Source organism: Bactrocera oleae, chromosome X (genome assembly GCF_042242935.1).
Source record: "Bactrocera oleae isolate idBacOlea1 chromosome X, idBacOlea1, whole genome shotgun sequence".
In the NCBI taxonomy this organism is placed as follows: Eukaryota; Metazoa; Arthropoda; class Insecta; order Diptera; family Tephritidae; genus Bactrocera; species Bactrocera oleae.
The window spans coordinates 1,567,564-1,585,145 of NC_091541.1; the positions used below are offsets into that span (position 1 = coordinate 1,567,564).

General features: G+C 34.8%; 1 protein-coding gene across 1 annotated transcript; it reads right to left on the reverse strand.

The window, feature by feature from the left end:
* Window positions 1-3,733: 3,733 nt before the first annotated feature.
* Window positions 3,734-12,242, reverse strand: LOC138858154 (uncharacterized). Its single transcript, XM_070112682.1, has 2 exons — window positions 11,979-12,242; window positions 3,734-4,845 (listed from the first exon to the last, which is right to left on the reverse strand). The coding sequence occupies exon 2, from the start codon at window positions 4,837-4,839 to the stop codon at window positions 4,222-4,224; it is 618 nt and encodes a 205-aa protein (XP_069968783.1). The 5' UTR covers window positions 4,840-4,845; window positions 11,979-12,242; the 3' UTR covers window positions 3,734-4,221.
* Window positions 12,243-17,582: the final 5,340 nt, after the last annotated feature.

The window sequence follows — 17,582 nt, forward strand, 5'->3', positions numbered from 1 at the left end:
CATCTTATTTAACGTTTCTAAAAAAAATACTTTCGAAATGGCATCATTATTTTCTATAGGAGCAGCTAGGTTAATTATTCTCTTCTTGTTCAAATTAAGATTTTTGTATCGGTCTAGATTCACTTTTGACCTACTATTGCCAAGTGAGGAATGACCAAATTTATTTATACTCATATTATTTAATAATATTTGCTTCTCGCAACTCTTCAATAATTGATATAATTTCGTTTTGATGGTTGTTATGTCCGGCACTTGTTGAAGATATAAGCAATCTCAATCTATCCACCAACTCATTAGGGTTATCCCAATATTGATAAATATTTTTACGGTTATCGAATGATTTCAATAAACCTCTACCACTTATGAACGAGTGTGGATTATAATTGAATAATTTCCTGATAATATAAAGATATTTAAATGATTTTGTTCCCTTTATTTGACTATTTGGGTTATAATTACGTTTGTGAACACTTGTTTCTAATAAAATCTCTCGATAACTCTTCAAATCATACTTTTTATAATGTTGGGGGTTTTTATGAAATATTAACTCAAACAGACCTGGTGTCATTTTCTATTTTTCCTTTCCGATCTGTATAGCATCTTTAGACGTAATTTTTAATGGTTTGTACCCAAATCGCCATCGACCATTTGAATCCCTATTCGGGCCATACAATGTATCAAGCATTTTAAGATCTTTAAGCAATTTTATGTTTTGTAATAGTGAATGGGTGTGAGTAAGCTTAACCCGTTTAAAATCTTCATTTAGTTGTTTTTCAGACTGGCGTTTTACAAATTTATGTCTTTCCCATAGATCAGGGTCTTTTTCAATTCTTCTTAAAATATCATTTTCAGTTGGTGTAGTATTATCATTATACTTTTCAACTTGTCTTTGGTTTTCTACAGCCTTTTTTAGTTATTCATCATCGTTTGGTTTACTTGGAATATGCGATGCTGGTCTTTCTGGGTCATTCATAAAATTTATTTTTCGTTTAACGCTAACAACCTTATCTAATTTGTGTTTTTTGTCAAAACATTGTTCATTAATGGTATCAATAGCTTTTCGCCTTTCAGTTTTATTATCAATATTTGTTTTAATTTTCATTGCATTGCTTTGAGTAGCTGCTTTTAGTTATTCATCATCATGAGGTTTACTTGGAATATACGATGGTGGCCTTTCGGGGTCATTCATAAAATTTTTTTTTTGTTTAACGCTAGCAACTTTATCTAATTTTTGTTTTTTATCAAAGCATTGTTCATTAATGATATTAACAGGATTTCGCTTCTTAACATTTTGTTTCCGAGAACTACCTGGAGAATATTCTAAATCAAGATCATCAACATTCATATAATTATTAACGGTTAGTAATGAATCAACTTTCATGTCTTCACTTTCTTTTACACTGTCCGCCTCCCAAATTTCATCATTATCAATCAAATTAGTAACATTATATTTATTAGAGTTTTTAAAATTATCAACTAATGCATTTAATGGTTTTGAAATGGGTTTTAATGTATCCTCCAACAAGTTTATTCTATCCAATTCTCCCAATTTCATTCTTTTAATTTTTTCTTTTAATACTTTTCTGGTCTTAGCAATATTTGCTAAAACAGTCATCTGTTTATTTGCCATGATCTTTAACGAGTGTTTGAAAATCTGCTACCTATCAGTTGTATACTGATAAGAATCTGGTCTGCTATATGCTTGTATGGATGTTTTATAATTGTATGAAATTATCAAAACCCTTTCGATATCGACCATTGTTTATAGAATCATCTTTACTTATAACAATAAAGCCGTATTTATTTTTCCAAGATTCAGTACATATTTTTAAAAATGTTTTGTATAACATATCTCCAATAACATGATCATTATAGATATGCTTAAGATTCATTTCATCTTGCTTGAATACAATAATCATGTTGGCATTATCACGAATTAGGTGTTTAGAAATTTTTGTATAAGTTTGACATAAATAAAAAAAATCAATGTTTTTATGACGACCCATACAAAAATAATCTTGTATTGTACTTTGTTTTCCACATATTACATCATCGAATATAAAAATTGAGTCCGGTTTGGCTTCAGTGGGCTTGATAACATCAACGTTTTCACTAAATGTATAAAGATTTATTCCTTTTATCGGATCAATAAGCCTTTTTAGATAGATATATTTCGGCTGGTATAATGATTTTGAATAAATGTATATATTTCGGAAATTAAGACCGTTTGGGCTTTCAATTAAACTGAGCATAACATTAGTTTTTCCACAATTTGATGGACCCACAATTAGAGATCGTATGGAATTTGGTAAAAGTGGACTATGTCTAGTAACATTTTTAACATTTATATAATTGTCGGCATTATTAACCTTAAGTTGGAGACGTTGTTTAACTACTTTCATTTTGTTTACTAGATTTATAGCAATATAAACCATCACTTTTATAATAAAGATATCATTTAATTGAAACTCATCCACACTCAACCATATTGTTAAGAAAAAATCACCTGATGGGTCTAATACATAAGAAGATTGGTCAGGGTTTTGTAAATATTTTGATTAATTCTTTACCTATTGAACTTCATTTACCCGGATATCAATTTTGTGGACCTGGAACAAAGCTCAGACAACGGTTAGAAAGAGGAGATAAGGGTATAAATCCTTTGGATGCAGCGTGCAGGGAACATGATATTGCATATTCCCAAGCAAAAGATATAAATAACAGACACCAAGCTGATAAAGTTCTATCTGAGAAAGCCTGGCAGCGTGTTACATCTAAGAATAGTGATTTAAAAGAACGAGCAAACGCTTGGTTCGTTACAAATGCAATGAAAGCAAAACTCAAATTTGGAATGGGTATGAAAAATAAAAAAAGAAATACATCTAAATGTAAAAAACGTAAAAAGATGAAAAACAAAAAAGTGTCATCTAACAAATGTTTTTTGGTAGCAGTTAAAAAAGGAATCAATATGCTTAACAAAAAGAAGCCGCAGTCATTTAATGAAGCTTATAAAATTTCACAAGATGCTATAAAGTCTAGCTTTAAAAATAAACAAATTAACATACCGAGAAAAATTCCAGTCCCAAAAATTGGTGGAATTTTACCACTCCTTCCTGTTTTAACGGCGTTAGGTGCACTTGGTGGTATAGCATCTGCTGGATCAGCTATAGCAAAAGTTATAAATGATATCAAGAATGGAAAGGAGCAATTGGCTGAGGCTACCCGCCATAATAGATATATGGAATCTATCGCTATGGGTAAAGGTTTATTCCTTAAGCCATATAAAAAGGGATATGGTTTATTTTTACGACCCTATCCAAAAAACTAATAAAAAGGCTACCCAAAAGACCATTAACAGATGTTGATTTAATGAAATATTGTAAACATCTGAAACATTTTAGGGGAGTCTTTATGCGAAATTCTTTACCGAATAAGCCGAAATCACAAGAATGTGGAATTCTTAATTTAGATGATGCTGATTGTCCTGGTACTCATTGGGTAGCATACTATAAAAACAAAAATTATAAAGAATATTTTGATAGTTTTGGAAATTTACAACCACCGGTAGAACTGATTAATTACCTGAAGCCACCAATATATTACAATTATGAACAGAAACAAAAATATAACACAGTCATATGTGGGCAATTATGTTTAAAATTTTTATTTAATAAAAACTAAATTATTTAAAATACAATTTTTTTATATATAATTTTATTCCAACCTCTTGGAATTAAATCACACTCACCACTTCCTTTGTGTTAAAAATGCAACAGTTTTATTAATTTTTTGTTTTAAAATATTAAACGCCACTCAATAAAACCAAAACACTTGCGACGCAGCGCAAAGAAAATGTATAAAAAATGTAAATGTGTACAGAGAAAAAATGGATTGTCCGGCTCAGGTCCGCTGATGTATTATATTGCGACGGGAATACAACGTTGACGAGGTGTCCGCTTCGACTTCGATACGCAAAAAAGAGTGCCGCCGCTTCGAGTGTCCGTGGTTTTTGTTGATGGTTGGTGGGGTGATCGCCTGGTGTGTTGTGTATCCTGGGTGGTAGTGTCGTTGTGTGAGGTGTATGTTGCGTGAGGTGAGGTGGTGAATGTTGCGAGAGGTGATGTGGTGAATGTTGCGTGTCAGTGATGTGTGAGGTGTGTTGGTGTAGGTTTTCGGGACGACGTAGGCTCATTTAGCCATCCCGGCCCCCCTAGGCGAATATTAGCCTAGCAGACGCTGAAGTTGTTGCAGCGTGTAGACGACGCTGCTCAGCCCAGTGGCACGGCGGGGTTGTGGCCTAAGCTGACTACGGCGCGTAATTGCGTCGTGGCGTGGGCGCCAGGAACGTGGCTCCGGAGGGGGTGCCGATCGGCGGGGTCGTGCTGATGCCTGCCTTGGGAGTCGCCTGACTACGCCGCGGCGATGGGAGGCAGTTAGTCGACCATTGTCGCGCCTCGCGGTACGGTGAAGGAGTGTGTGATGTTGCTCACCGCACATCTGACAAAGCCCCCTTGACTCACATGCGGTTGTTGCATGGGTGTGCGCCAGACAATTCAGGCAGTGTCCATGTGCCTGGGCGATTTGCTGTCGTTGGACTGGTGGCATACCTTTAAATATGCCGCAATGTTGCAACCGGTGTGGGCGACGACATAGCGGGCATCGGAGGCGGTGCTGCTCCGCGGACAGCGATGTTGACGGGGGTAGTGGCCGCGTGCCACTACTTGGAGCGATTGGAGGGGCTGTGGTAGCCGTAGTTCGGGGTGCAGGATTTGCCCCAGGGCGTGGCACATTAACGGCCGAACGTATTGCTGGCGTTGGTGTTGGTGCATTTCCGTCCATAATGATCTATATGGGAAAAAAGTTATTTAGATTATAAGTTTGTCGCATGCTTGTGTTGGAAATTTGGGCCACGTTAAGTGGCATAAATGGGTCGTTTGTTCGATCGACCTTTTACCGGATTTAGGTTTTTTTTGATTTATTAATTTTAGCGGTTTTTGGTTCTTATCGGGTTATTATTTACGTTTGTTCGGTATTATCGGCTGTGGGTAAAAAGCATAGCTTTACGAGCGGTCTAGTTAGTGTTCCGGTTTGCGTACGGAGATCGACTACTCGGATGTGACCGTCGGAACCATGGTGAAGGTTTTCTATGCGGCCAAGCCGCCATTCGGTAGGGGGGAGACAATCATCGTGTACTAGCACGCAATCTCCAAGCTTCGGCGCCTTTTCTGGAGCTTTCCAGCGGTACCTCTTGTGGAGGTCCTTTAGATAATCTTCTTTCCATCGGCGGCTAAAATTGTGATGGAGAATTTTGATTCTTTCCCATCGGTTTAATAAGGATAGCGACTCCACGTCTGGCTCAGGTATGGCCAGAATGGGTGCTCCTTTGAGAAAATGCCCAGGAGTTAGGGCGGTGAAATCGGAGGGATCTTGCGAGAGGATTGTGATTGGCCGTGAATTGAGTACGGCTTCAATTCGAATTAATAAGGTCGAGAATTCTTCATAATTAAACTTGTAGTTTCCAGCTACTTTTTTGAAGTGGGATTTGAAGCTTTTTACAGCTGATTCCCATAAACCACCCATATGAGGAGCGCTTGGGGGGATAAACTGCCAATTAATGCCTTGGGGTGCGTACTTCTGTACAATCTCAGGTGAGACTTGTTTGATAAAGTCCACAAACTGTTTCTCAGTGGCTCTTTTGGCTCCAATAAACGTTTTGCCGTTGTCACTCATTATTTTTGAGGGAAAACCACGCCGTCCGACGAAGCGAGCGAATGCCGCGAGAAAAGCCTCTGTCGTCAGATTTGTACATAGCTCAAGGTGAACAGCTTTTGTCGTAAAACAAACAAAAACTGCCACATAGCCTTTCATTAAAGTGGGAGATCTTAACATTGAAGCCTTTATCTGGAAAGGCCCAGAAAAATCGACACCTGTTGTTGTGAAGGGCAGAGCAAAATTGCAGCGTTCAGGTGGAAGTGCTGCCATTATCTGCGTTCGCATTTTTTGCTTGTACGTTGTGCAAACTTTGCACATGTAAATGCACTTCTTTATTTGAGGCTTAAGTCGGGGAATATAAAACTCTTGGCGGACTATTTGTTGCATGAGGCGGTGCTCGGCGTGTAGCATCAGTATGTGGACATAATGCAGATATAATGTGGCAAGCCGTGCTTTTTCTGGTATGATTATGGGGTGTCGTTCGTTGTATGTCAGGCTGGAGTTGACAAGCCGACCATTCGCACGAAGCAAACCCTTTGTGTCCAGAAATGGATTTAATACTAAAAGTGAGCTCTTTTTATCGATTGGCTTCGAATCTTTTAGCAATGATATTTCTCGGCTGAAGTAGCGCGCTTGAGTAGATGCGATAAGAGCGCCTTTTGCTTTTTGTAAGTGAAGGTGCGTTAATGTATCGCATTGGGGGTATATTGGAGGTGTTCCGTTAACTTTAGTTTTGAGCTGCTCTATAAATTTGATCATGTAGGCAACTACTCTGAGGGCTCGGGGGAACGATGAGAATCGCTCAAGGATGTCAGTATCATCCGATGTTGCATGAAAAGAGTCGATTTTTCGACTTTCTGGGGCAATTATATTGCGCATGGGCGCTTGTGGCCAAGAATCGGGAGATTCTGTTAACCAGCGGGGGCCATTCCACCAGAGTGTGTTGGTGGCAAGATGCAGGGGTTTGCACCCTCTTGTACCTAGATCAGCAGGATTATCAGCACTGGCCACATGTCGCCAAGTGGCTGATCCTACTAGGTCAAGGATTTGAGACGTTCGATTGGAAATATACGTCTTCCATGCATGTGGTGGTTTTTCTAACCATGCTAATACGATTTCGGAATCGGACCATAGATATAATTTATATTGTGCCATGTTTAAATGCGTTTGTATAATGGACACTAGTTTGGCTAGTAATAGCGCTCCACATAGTTCAAGTCGTGGTAGACTTATTGTTTTTAACGGAGCTACTTTTGCTTTTGCTACTAGTAAGTGGCTTGTGGTCGCAGTGTCGCTTTGTGTGCGAACATATATAGTTGCGCAATATGCCTTTTCAGAAGCGTCACAGAAGCCGTGTAGTTCGACTTTGTGCTCTGGGGCATAATTTACCCATCGTGGGATTTGTATCTGTGAGATATCGTTTAGATTGTTTGCAAACTGGGACCACTTTTCTAAACGAAGTGGTTTTACTTGTTCTTCCCAGTCGGTTCCATCTAGCCATAATTCTTGTATTAGAATTTTGGCTTGTATCATAACTGGCGAAAGCCATCCTGCGGGGTCGAAAAGTTTCGCCACAGAGGATAGAATTTGTCGCTTCGTTATGGCGGATAATGCAGATATTGACTCTGTAGTGTATGAAAACTGGTCAGATATCGCATTCCATTGGATCCCCAGAGTTTTTGTTGTACTTTCCTTTTCGAATTTAAGGAAATTAGTATCTAACAAATTTTCATTTGGTATATTTTTTAGAATGTTAGGGTGGTTCGCCGTTATTTTTTTCAACGGAAACCCTGCGGTATTGAGGGCCTTTACCACTTGTGATAGTGACTCGTATGCTTGTGGAAGACTGTGACTTCCAGACAGGATATCGTCTACATACGTTTGAGTTTTTAACACTTGGGTAGCCAGAGGAAATTCTGACTTGGTGTTTTCTGCCAATTCGTGCAGTGTTCGAATGGCTAAATATGGAGCACAGTTGACGCCAAAGGTAACTGTTTTCAATTTATAGTCGCGGAGTGGACTATTGGGAGATTTTCGGAAAATAATTCGCTGAAAATCTTGATCGTCTTTATGTACGACTATTTGTCTATACATTTTTTCGACGTCTCCGTTAAATACGTATTTAAATATACGCCAATTTAAAATGAGTAGCATTAAATCTGGTTGGAGCGTGGGTCCCGTAAATAGAATATCATTTAGGGAATTCCCCGAGCTAGTAGATCTTGATGCATTAAAGACAACTCTTACTTTAGTTGTTTTTTTGTCTGGCTTTACTACTGCGTGATGAGGCAAGTAAAATGAGTAATATTTGCCATTTACGATTTTTTCGCATGGGCTTACTTCCTCCATGTGGTCTAAATGGAGGTATTCTTCCAACACGCCATCGTATTCTGGCTTAAGCTCACCTTTTTTAAGTAAGTTTTTTTCCATACTTAAAAACTGCTGTATAGCAGAGGTGCGAGAATGACCTAAGGCGATTGTGTTGGGAAATTGTTGTTTTAGTGGTAGTCGTACGACATACCGACCATTATCTGATCTAGTAGTTGTGGCTTTGTAAAAGTCTTCACAATACTGATCTTCAGGGGTTGTGGTTGATATGGGGGGGAGTTCTTCTAACTCCCAAAATTTTTTCAATTGTGAATTGAGGTATTCGTTTGAGATTTCCTCAACCTGAGTGGTCATGGTGGTAACTGGTTCCGAAACTAGTCCACTTAGGATCCACCCAAAAATAGTATTTTGTGCCAGAAGTGTATTTGAAATTTTCTCAATACCTTCGAGTATAATCTGTGGTATGAGATCGCTTCCTAATAGAAGGTCTATTTGAGCGGGAGTGTTGCAGTTGGGATCTGCTAGCTTTAGGTGTGAAACCTTTTGCCAATGATTGCTATTTATGTGATAGCTTGGAAGCATATTTGTAAGTTGCGGTAAGACTATAGTTTCTGCTTGTATGTGCTTATCCGCTTGGGGGGAAATTAAGGTAATGGAGCAGATTTTATTAGAGTTTTGAACTACTTTTCCGCCCATTCCTGTAATTTCAAAATTGGCTAGTTTTGTTGGCAGTTGAAGCCTATTTTGAGCCCTAGACGCTATGAAGGATCGTTGTGATCCTTGGTCTATTAAGGCCCTAAGTTTAAACAGTTCTCCTCGGTGTTCAATGGAGACGACTGCTGTGGGTAGTAGTACTCTACTTTGATTTTCGCTGTGTAGCGTTTGGGTTTTTAATGCCTTTGAGCAGCATGGTGCTTCTTGGCAATTTTCGGGATTTCGCACTTCGGGATTTGCTGTTGCAACTAAACCCGTGGCTCTTTTTGTATTTGCGCTGTTCGGGGGTGAGCTGGAAAATGTGTTGTAATGCAGCATTGAATGATGTCGTTTATGACAATAAACACAATTAAATTTGCTTTCGCACTCTTTAAGTGTATGTGCATGTGATAGGCAATTTGTACAAAGTCTTTTCGTTTTTATAAAATTGTTTCGATCGAAAATATTCATCTTTTTGAATCTCTCGCAAGATTTGAGCTTATGCCCCCCTGTACATAGTTCGCATGTCGTTTGCTTGTACTGTTCGGATGTGAACGTTTGATTTTTGAAGAAGCTTCTATTTAAATTGTTGTTGCTACTGGCTTGGGGTCTGTGGAAGCTTCTATTTAGGTCATGTTGAACGGGTTTCGTTCTGACCATTTTTTTATCTACCCTTTCTGCGATTTCATATTGGGTAGTTAGGAGATCTTTCATTTGTTGCCACGTGGGGCATTTTCTTCGTGATGAGAGCGATTGTTCCCATAGAAGTAATGATTTTTCTGGTAATGCGGCAGTGCATATGTTTACCAGTATAGGGTCCCAGCTGTCTGTGGAAATATTTTGTGTCGATAAAACCGACAAACAATTTGAAACAGTGGATTGAAGTTTGATAAATTCCTCACTAGTTTCCCTTTGAATTTTTGGCAAGTTCATTAATATCGATATTTGTTTATCGACCAATATTCTTTCGTTTTCGAATCTTGATTTAAGAGCTTCCCAAGCCAAATTGAAATTATCGTCATTTAGTGCGAACTGTTTTACTATAACGCCTGCTTGACCTTTTGTTTTGTATCGGAGGTGATACAATTTTTGCGCATTTGTTAATTTTGGGTGGTTTATGTAAACGGCTGTAAACATGTCCCGGAAGGACGGCCATTGTTCATAACTACCATGAAAGATTTCTGTATCACATGTGGGCACCTTGAGATGGATGCCTGAACTTGCCTCTTGACTTTGTACTTGTGGCAGCTCTACTCGCTGATGTGGAGTAGGTGCAATTGCTTTTATTAGCTTTAGTTGATCGGAAATCATTGCTTTTGTTTCTTCAAACTGGTCTAAGCAGTTTTCGTATTTGGCGTAAGCCGAAGATTTGAAATTTTCTGGTAGATCTGAGTCGTCAGATTCTACAATTGCGTCATATGCAGCTTGGAGACGTTTCCAAAAATTGTCAAGATTGTCCTTTTTAATTTCTAATACCGATTCAGAATTTTCTTGAATCGGCGAAGATGAAAATCGAGTGCAGTATCGTATTAGACTGTCACTCTCAGCAATGAATTTAGTGTAAGAAATGTCTTTACCCCTCTTTTGCTTTGTAGCACCTTGCTTTGAGCGTGTAGCTTCTGCAGGTGTACATGGACTTTTATCATCTGAAATCATCTTTGGTACTTTTAACAATTGAGATATTTTTGATTCTTTTGAGTCTGAGCTCATTTAAAAATTGTATGAAATAAATTAAAAATTCCTCAGTGTCGACTGATGGATAATTCAGAAAATATCTTCGTATAATATTGTTAGTGAATAGAGTGTTTCACTTCGAACCAAATTAATATTAATTTCCGTATATACTTGTATGTATAACCGCAAAAAATTTTTTTTTTTTTGTTGATTAGCGTATTTAAATTCAAATAAATAACTGAAATACCCGGATTTATTGACACTTTTTTATTTATTTTATATATATATATATTTTTTTTTTTTTTTGTTTGATGTCCTTATTTAGGGGTATGTAGGTACACCCTAATGCGTGGACTTGTAGGTAGGTATATATGTACTTGTGCAATTGAGAGCTCGTTGAAGAGATCAATGCACTTTGTACCTATGTACGAGTAAGCACGAATTATTTGTGCTGAAAAGTTTTGTATGCAATCCTGCTTGCTTGCTGCAAGGGGTATTGCGGGATATATGCCAAAGTGGACTTTGAATATAAAATATAAATTTAGTTTGAACCAATATGTATGTATATTGTTCAAAATTTTGTATTTTTTATATAATATAGTATGATTTTTATTAAATAATCCGCGTTTTATTTACCGAACCGTATTTATGCGAAATGTTCCGATTGGTTTTCTTATAATTGTACCCTATGTACATATATCGGGTAAATAAGTATAAGCGGATTGTATACTGTATGTAATGCAAAAAGCGAATTATGTATAATCGCCAAAGAGCGCGAGAGAGAAATTGGCAGTAGTAGGTAATGGCGCAATTTTCCGTAAGCACTGTATGTACGTATGTAAGCTTTTAATTGGATGTATAAATGACGCATAGGATATATACATATGTTTGTAAAATACGATATGTGATATACGATATTAATATTTAATATTTAAAAATACATATGTATGCATACGTAATTATGCACGCTGTATATAATTTTATATATGTAATTGTTATATATACGTTAGAAGTAAATGTATGTACTCCTTTTTGTACGTATATATATATATATTTTTTTTTTTTCTTTAACTTCGTTTAACTTCGTTTATTGTATGTATGTATGTATATTTATTTTGCCTTTTATGCTTTAAGTTTGACTATACCTTTGCTCACATATATTACGCAATCCTGCTTACTGCTTAATTAAGCGTAAGGGGTATTGCCGGAAAAATTTGTAAGTATTGAAATACTTAAATTTGGGTTTTTTTTGTTTTTTGTATATTGTGTTTGGATACACGAAAGTAAGCAGGTACAAGTAGTCAATTATTATATTATATATATATATATATACATCTATCGTATATATGTATGTGTATGACTGTACATATATATTACAATAAACGGTTTTTCGTTATTTGAACCCGCAATTAAAACCGGTAAGTTATACCAAATTGCCAACCGTTACCAAGATATTGAACGGTTTCTTTTGGTGTTTTATTACAGTATCTTGTATAAAATGTAAACTGTACTTCTCAATAAATATACATAAGTATGTTCATAAATATAAAAAGGGAATCGAATTGACTCACTTGATTTCCTCCAAGGGCTTTTGGGGAATTTATGTATATTTGTAATTACGTGTTTGTACGTCTACGTGTGCTTCTGCGTTTCTTCCAATTCCTGTCCTTTCCTTAGGATTTTGTGTGTGCTAGGTGTTGCTTTTTGTGGTGTTTTTTGTAACTCCGCGCCCGAATGTATATTTGTATATTATATTAAATTTGTTGTTAGGATCGCGCCCGTTTTGTTTTTATTGTTGTTATTTAAATGTAATTTAAGCTTTTATCTCTTTTTTTTTTTTTATTTTTTGGTTTTTGTCACACCACTTTTTAGCCACTCTTTATTTTTTGTTGTCAATATGCACATAAGGGTTTTTTTTTTTTTGTTCTATTTTTTATTATTATTATTATTTTTTTTTTTTCTCGGAAAACACAGTGCATATATGTATAAAAAAAAACAAAAAAAAAAAAAGCCTTTTGTATATTCAATTCACCATTCACAGCACTTTGGATGTTTTTTGTTTTTCCTTTTTGTTTGTTAAACACAGCACTGCGATTGTTCTTCTCTTTAGATAGCTATTTTTTTTTTTTTCACTGTTCCACTCCACTTGCGTTTTGTTCACTTTATACATATAGCCTTTTTTTTTTTTTTTAAATGTTTTTTCCTTCCATAGTGCCTCTCACTATGGCTCGAAGGACCATATATAATTTTATTCCAACCTCTTGGAATTAAATCACACTCACCACTTCCTTTGTGTTAAAAATGCAACAGTTTTATTAATTTTTTGTTTTAAAATATTAAACGCCACTCAATAAAACCAAAACACTTGCGACGCAGCGCAAAGAAAATGTATAAAAAATGTAAATGTGTACAGAGAAAAAATGGATTGTCCGGCTCAGGTCCGCTGATGTATTATATTGCGACGGGAATACAACGTTGACGAGGTGTCCGCTTCGACTTCGATACGCAAAAAAGAGTGCCGCCGCTTCGAGTGTCCGTGGTTTTTGTTGATGGTTGGTGGGGTGACCGCCTGGTGTGTTGTGTATCCTGGGTGGTAGTGTCGTTGTGTGAGGTGTATGTTGCGTGAGGTGAGGTGGTGAATGTTGCGAGAGGTGATGTGGTGAATGTTGCGTGTCAGTGATGTGTGAGGTGTGTTGGTGTAGGTTTTCGGGACGACGTAGGCTCATTTAGCCACTCTTTTTTATATTACAATAATAAAGTACTACTATAATGTTTCAAAATGACCATAAGCATAAGTATCAACATGATTTTCCCGTACAATTCGCTTATCATCTATATTGCTTAGAGCTACTTTATAAATATTTTGTGTATAAACCGTATGTAATTTAGATCTAAATGTATACATTGATGCATTATACAATTTATTTTCTAACAGACATTTTCTAAAATCACTTAAACTCAATGTAGAAGTTACACATTTTTTTATTCCCTTAATTTTCTTAGTTTCATTTATATCATTATCAATTCTAAATGGATACATTTCTGCTCTTAAACCAACAAATTCTTTTATTAACTTTCCATTACATTCATCCTTCATCATACCTAGAACCTTTTTATTGAACCGAGGAAAATTAAAAATATTTTCTATTGGATATGAAGAAGTATTGAAAAATTTTGGAATGTCAACACGAATATCATTATAAAAGTCGTCAGTTTGAATATCATATATGAATGAATCAGTATCCATATAATTGAAAGTAATATTATTTTTATATTTCTCTTTGATATAATCATAATGGAAACTATACATTTTAAATTTTGAAAGTTCTAAAACGGTAAAACCAATATATATCGGTTTATTGTACAGAACTGACACTTGCTTCATTTGAATTGCTATTAAATTATCAGAAAATTTGCTTAGACTGTGGAAATTAGGTTTTGCTATTAAGGCTCTAGCACCTATTTTTTTCTACCTCTTCTTCCAATATTAGTATTTTCCCAATCTTGTACTAATTTAACATTTACTCTTTTATCTACATTCTCCATAGTTTTTCCATACACCGCATTATTTAATAATTTAAAGAAATTTTCTTCAAACTTGTTAGCTGCTAATATTCTATGATAATTATTTAAATCAATATATTTTTTTAGCCAATCCGATTGATTAAATTTTAGAATTCTATGAATTTTCCTTAATATAAGCCCATGTTTAATACATTGTTGCAAATTTTTATAATGAATAATATATTTGATTTTGGATGCTAAATCCCAAATCAACTTTTTATGTTTCATTGAACCAACTTTTTTATTTTCAAAACAAAATGGTAAGTCATTATGAATATTGTGAATGGTTATGGGATAATCTAAATCTACTTCTAATATGTAACCAACTAAAGAATCTTCCGGTATACTCAAAACGTTAAACTCCTCTACGTTTTCAACCCATTCAAAATTATTGTGAGGGATATATTGTGACATAGCATACCCATATAAATTATTAACATCTAAATAAATTAAATAATGTGAAAGCTTAGTCACATCGTAATCACTTAAATGTTTATTGTTAGCAATTGAATGTCGTTTACAACATTTAACACATTATAAAATAACAATAGGCATAAGGAATATGTTCTTGAACATATTGTGTCTTAGTAGAATCTTGTATATCTATTGGCTTTAGAATACATTCGAAATCTGAATATATAGTGAATGGTACATCTAATTGTTTTTTGAAATTTTCAAATTTTAATATTCTAATATAATAATATTAGACATGTATTACAAATATATAATTTTTTCACACTCGTATGGCTTTTAAAACTCTTAGTTTTTTATTAATTGGTACATCAATCGCCTTCAATATTGGTTTTTGTGTTTTTTCCTTTGAAACTGATTTTAAGTCTTTAAGAGCCTGCTTCATGACTACAATAAGAAGATATTATAGAGTAACAATGAATAAATAATATATATTTATATATATATATATATTATATATATATATTACACAGTTTATTACCGTTTATTTCAAGTTTTAGCGTTTAGTAAATATTAAAAAATAAATTGTTTCAACAACAACCGCTTCAAACAATTAACTGTATATTTTCACTGAAAAATGTGTAATTTATATGCATGGGGACAAGTAGCCTTATCTTTCTAAATGTATATATATATATATTTTGAGGTTTCGCACTACTAGTACCCTACTTGTTAATCTTTTAATTTAGTGTCAAGCAAACAGTACAATAAAAAGGAAAAAATGTCTTTTCCAAAATACATAGAACAGTTTTTAAGAAAATATAACGATTTAATTGATAATGAACATAAAATATTTTTTTATTCTATAATAAATGAATTGCGGTCATGTTTATCAGAACCATTCGTATATTCACCCAATGGATTACACAAAAAAGATTGTCATTTCACTGATAATTCATACGAGGAAATAGTAGATATATGTAATTATATTTCGCTTTATTCCCGATATAAAGCAATGAAAAAACTGTATAATTTATATGCTATCATGTTTAAGGAACCTAGATGTATGTAATCATCGTGAGAAAATGAAACAAGAAGATATAAATATGAACTTTATTTTATAATAGTCTAATTGTAATAACATATTTAACGGAAACACATTAACGTGGAACAATGGACTCTGAAAATGATTTATACTTTGATAGTGATCAACAAATGTTACCAAATGTTGAGTTCGATCAAGAAGAATTCAACAATATGTTAAGAAGGTTCGATGAGGAACTTCAAAAATTAGAAGAACCCGCTCAATCCCTACAAGGAACAACATTTAATACGCAGCTTCAAAACTTAGAAGATCCCACTCAACTCCTACAAGGTACAACAGAACCCGCTCAACCCCTTCAAGGTACAACTGAAGTGAAGACAAATAAGCGTAAGAGACAACGACTTTCAAAGATAATACAAGCTGAAGGTTCTATACAAAAGACCGCTCAACAAAAAGCTAACACACAAAATGTAAATAAGTGTATTGATCTTTGTTAACCAACACTAGCAGCTGTTCCTGAAAATGGATTTATAGACACTAAAGGGTTATTAAGTGTTGGAAAAATTACTTTAAATGAAAAGGTGGGAGAAGTTCCCTCATTTGAAGTTAATTTCAAAAATGACGGAGATATTCAGAAATTAAAATTTTTAATTCAACAGTGGTTTGATGATGAAATTAAATCGGAAGATATTGATTTGGATTGCACTACAACTTCTGCAAAAAAACATAATATAAGCTGTGATGTTGAATGGGTCCGTGAAGATAAATTTCTTAAACAACTTTTAGGAATTGTATATAAATATAAAGGTGTTGGCGGTTTTGCTCGTACTAAGCTCTTGAAAAAAAGTTTATATGCATTCATTGAATTTAGTTATAACAAATGTTTTATTTATAAATGTTCAAATGTTTTAAATTTGATATAATATAGTTAAAACAAATGATATGAAAATATAAAAAAATAATTAAAACAATTCTGTTTCTTTTATTAAATTGAAACTTTTATTACATCGTCTCAAATTTTTTGGGCTGCGTTTGCATGTCGTTTTTGTAATGCTCTATACATATGTGTATATGTACATACATATGTGCCGAACAAATAATGCATACACAAACCTACGTACACATATGTGTACACATGTAAATACGTCACCGGCAAAAATTACAAACATTGTTCTACAAAAACAACAATCGTCTCAAGTAGCATAAGCAGCACACACACATGTCAATATGACAGCCTAATTGCTATAGCGACTCACGCGACGACAAAGCGTCACAACATTGTGTTGTTGGTAGAAAATCCGAGCTGTGTCGGAAACAACAAACGAACGATTGCCGATTGTCACCGCTTCCCTTGCCGCTCTAACAGCTTTGCCGGTAAACCATCGTAAATATGTATGTTTATGTATGAGCATGCATATATGTATATCGACGCAGATTTTTGCGAGCCATATAAAAATATTTTAAAATTGTAAAATATTTTAAATCGACAAGAGCTATGTTGCCATTTTTGTCACTTTTTTCTGTGTTTGCCGGGTTGACACTTTTCCTTTCAAGAAGGAACATCAGAAAGTTGTTCAATTTATGATTTTTAGCTTTTGCCATCGTCGCGAAAAGACGCTTGTGGGCAAACACATGCTCGGGAAGATGTGTATGGTATGGCGTTTACTTTTATGAATGAGTCAACTTCGCTTGTTAAGAGTAAGCCTGCGTTCATGAATGAAAATGTTGTTGTTGTGTGATTTACTATAAATCTGGCTTCGACACATTGATTCTCTGAAATGAAAGCAAAAAAACGTGAAATTTCGCAAGAAGCAATTAGTATACATATTTACATACATATGTACATATGTTGTAGGTAGACAGATATACAAAAAGTATGCGTTCTTTCATATTTGTTTAGATGCACACATATTTATATATATAAGAGTATTAGACTGCTTTTTTTTTTTGAACTATTTTTTTTTTTTCGATCCCATGGTAAAATTTTGTTGGAAATACCAAAACAAAAATTCCCTAAAAATTTGGGACTTTAATTTTAATATTAAGTACTAGACCTAGGCCTGTAAAGATTTCCCATATAAAATACACGTAAAACTTGATTTTTTTTCTTTTTAATTTTATAACTCAGCGGCAGTTGATGGGATTATCTCACCCG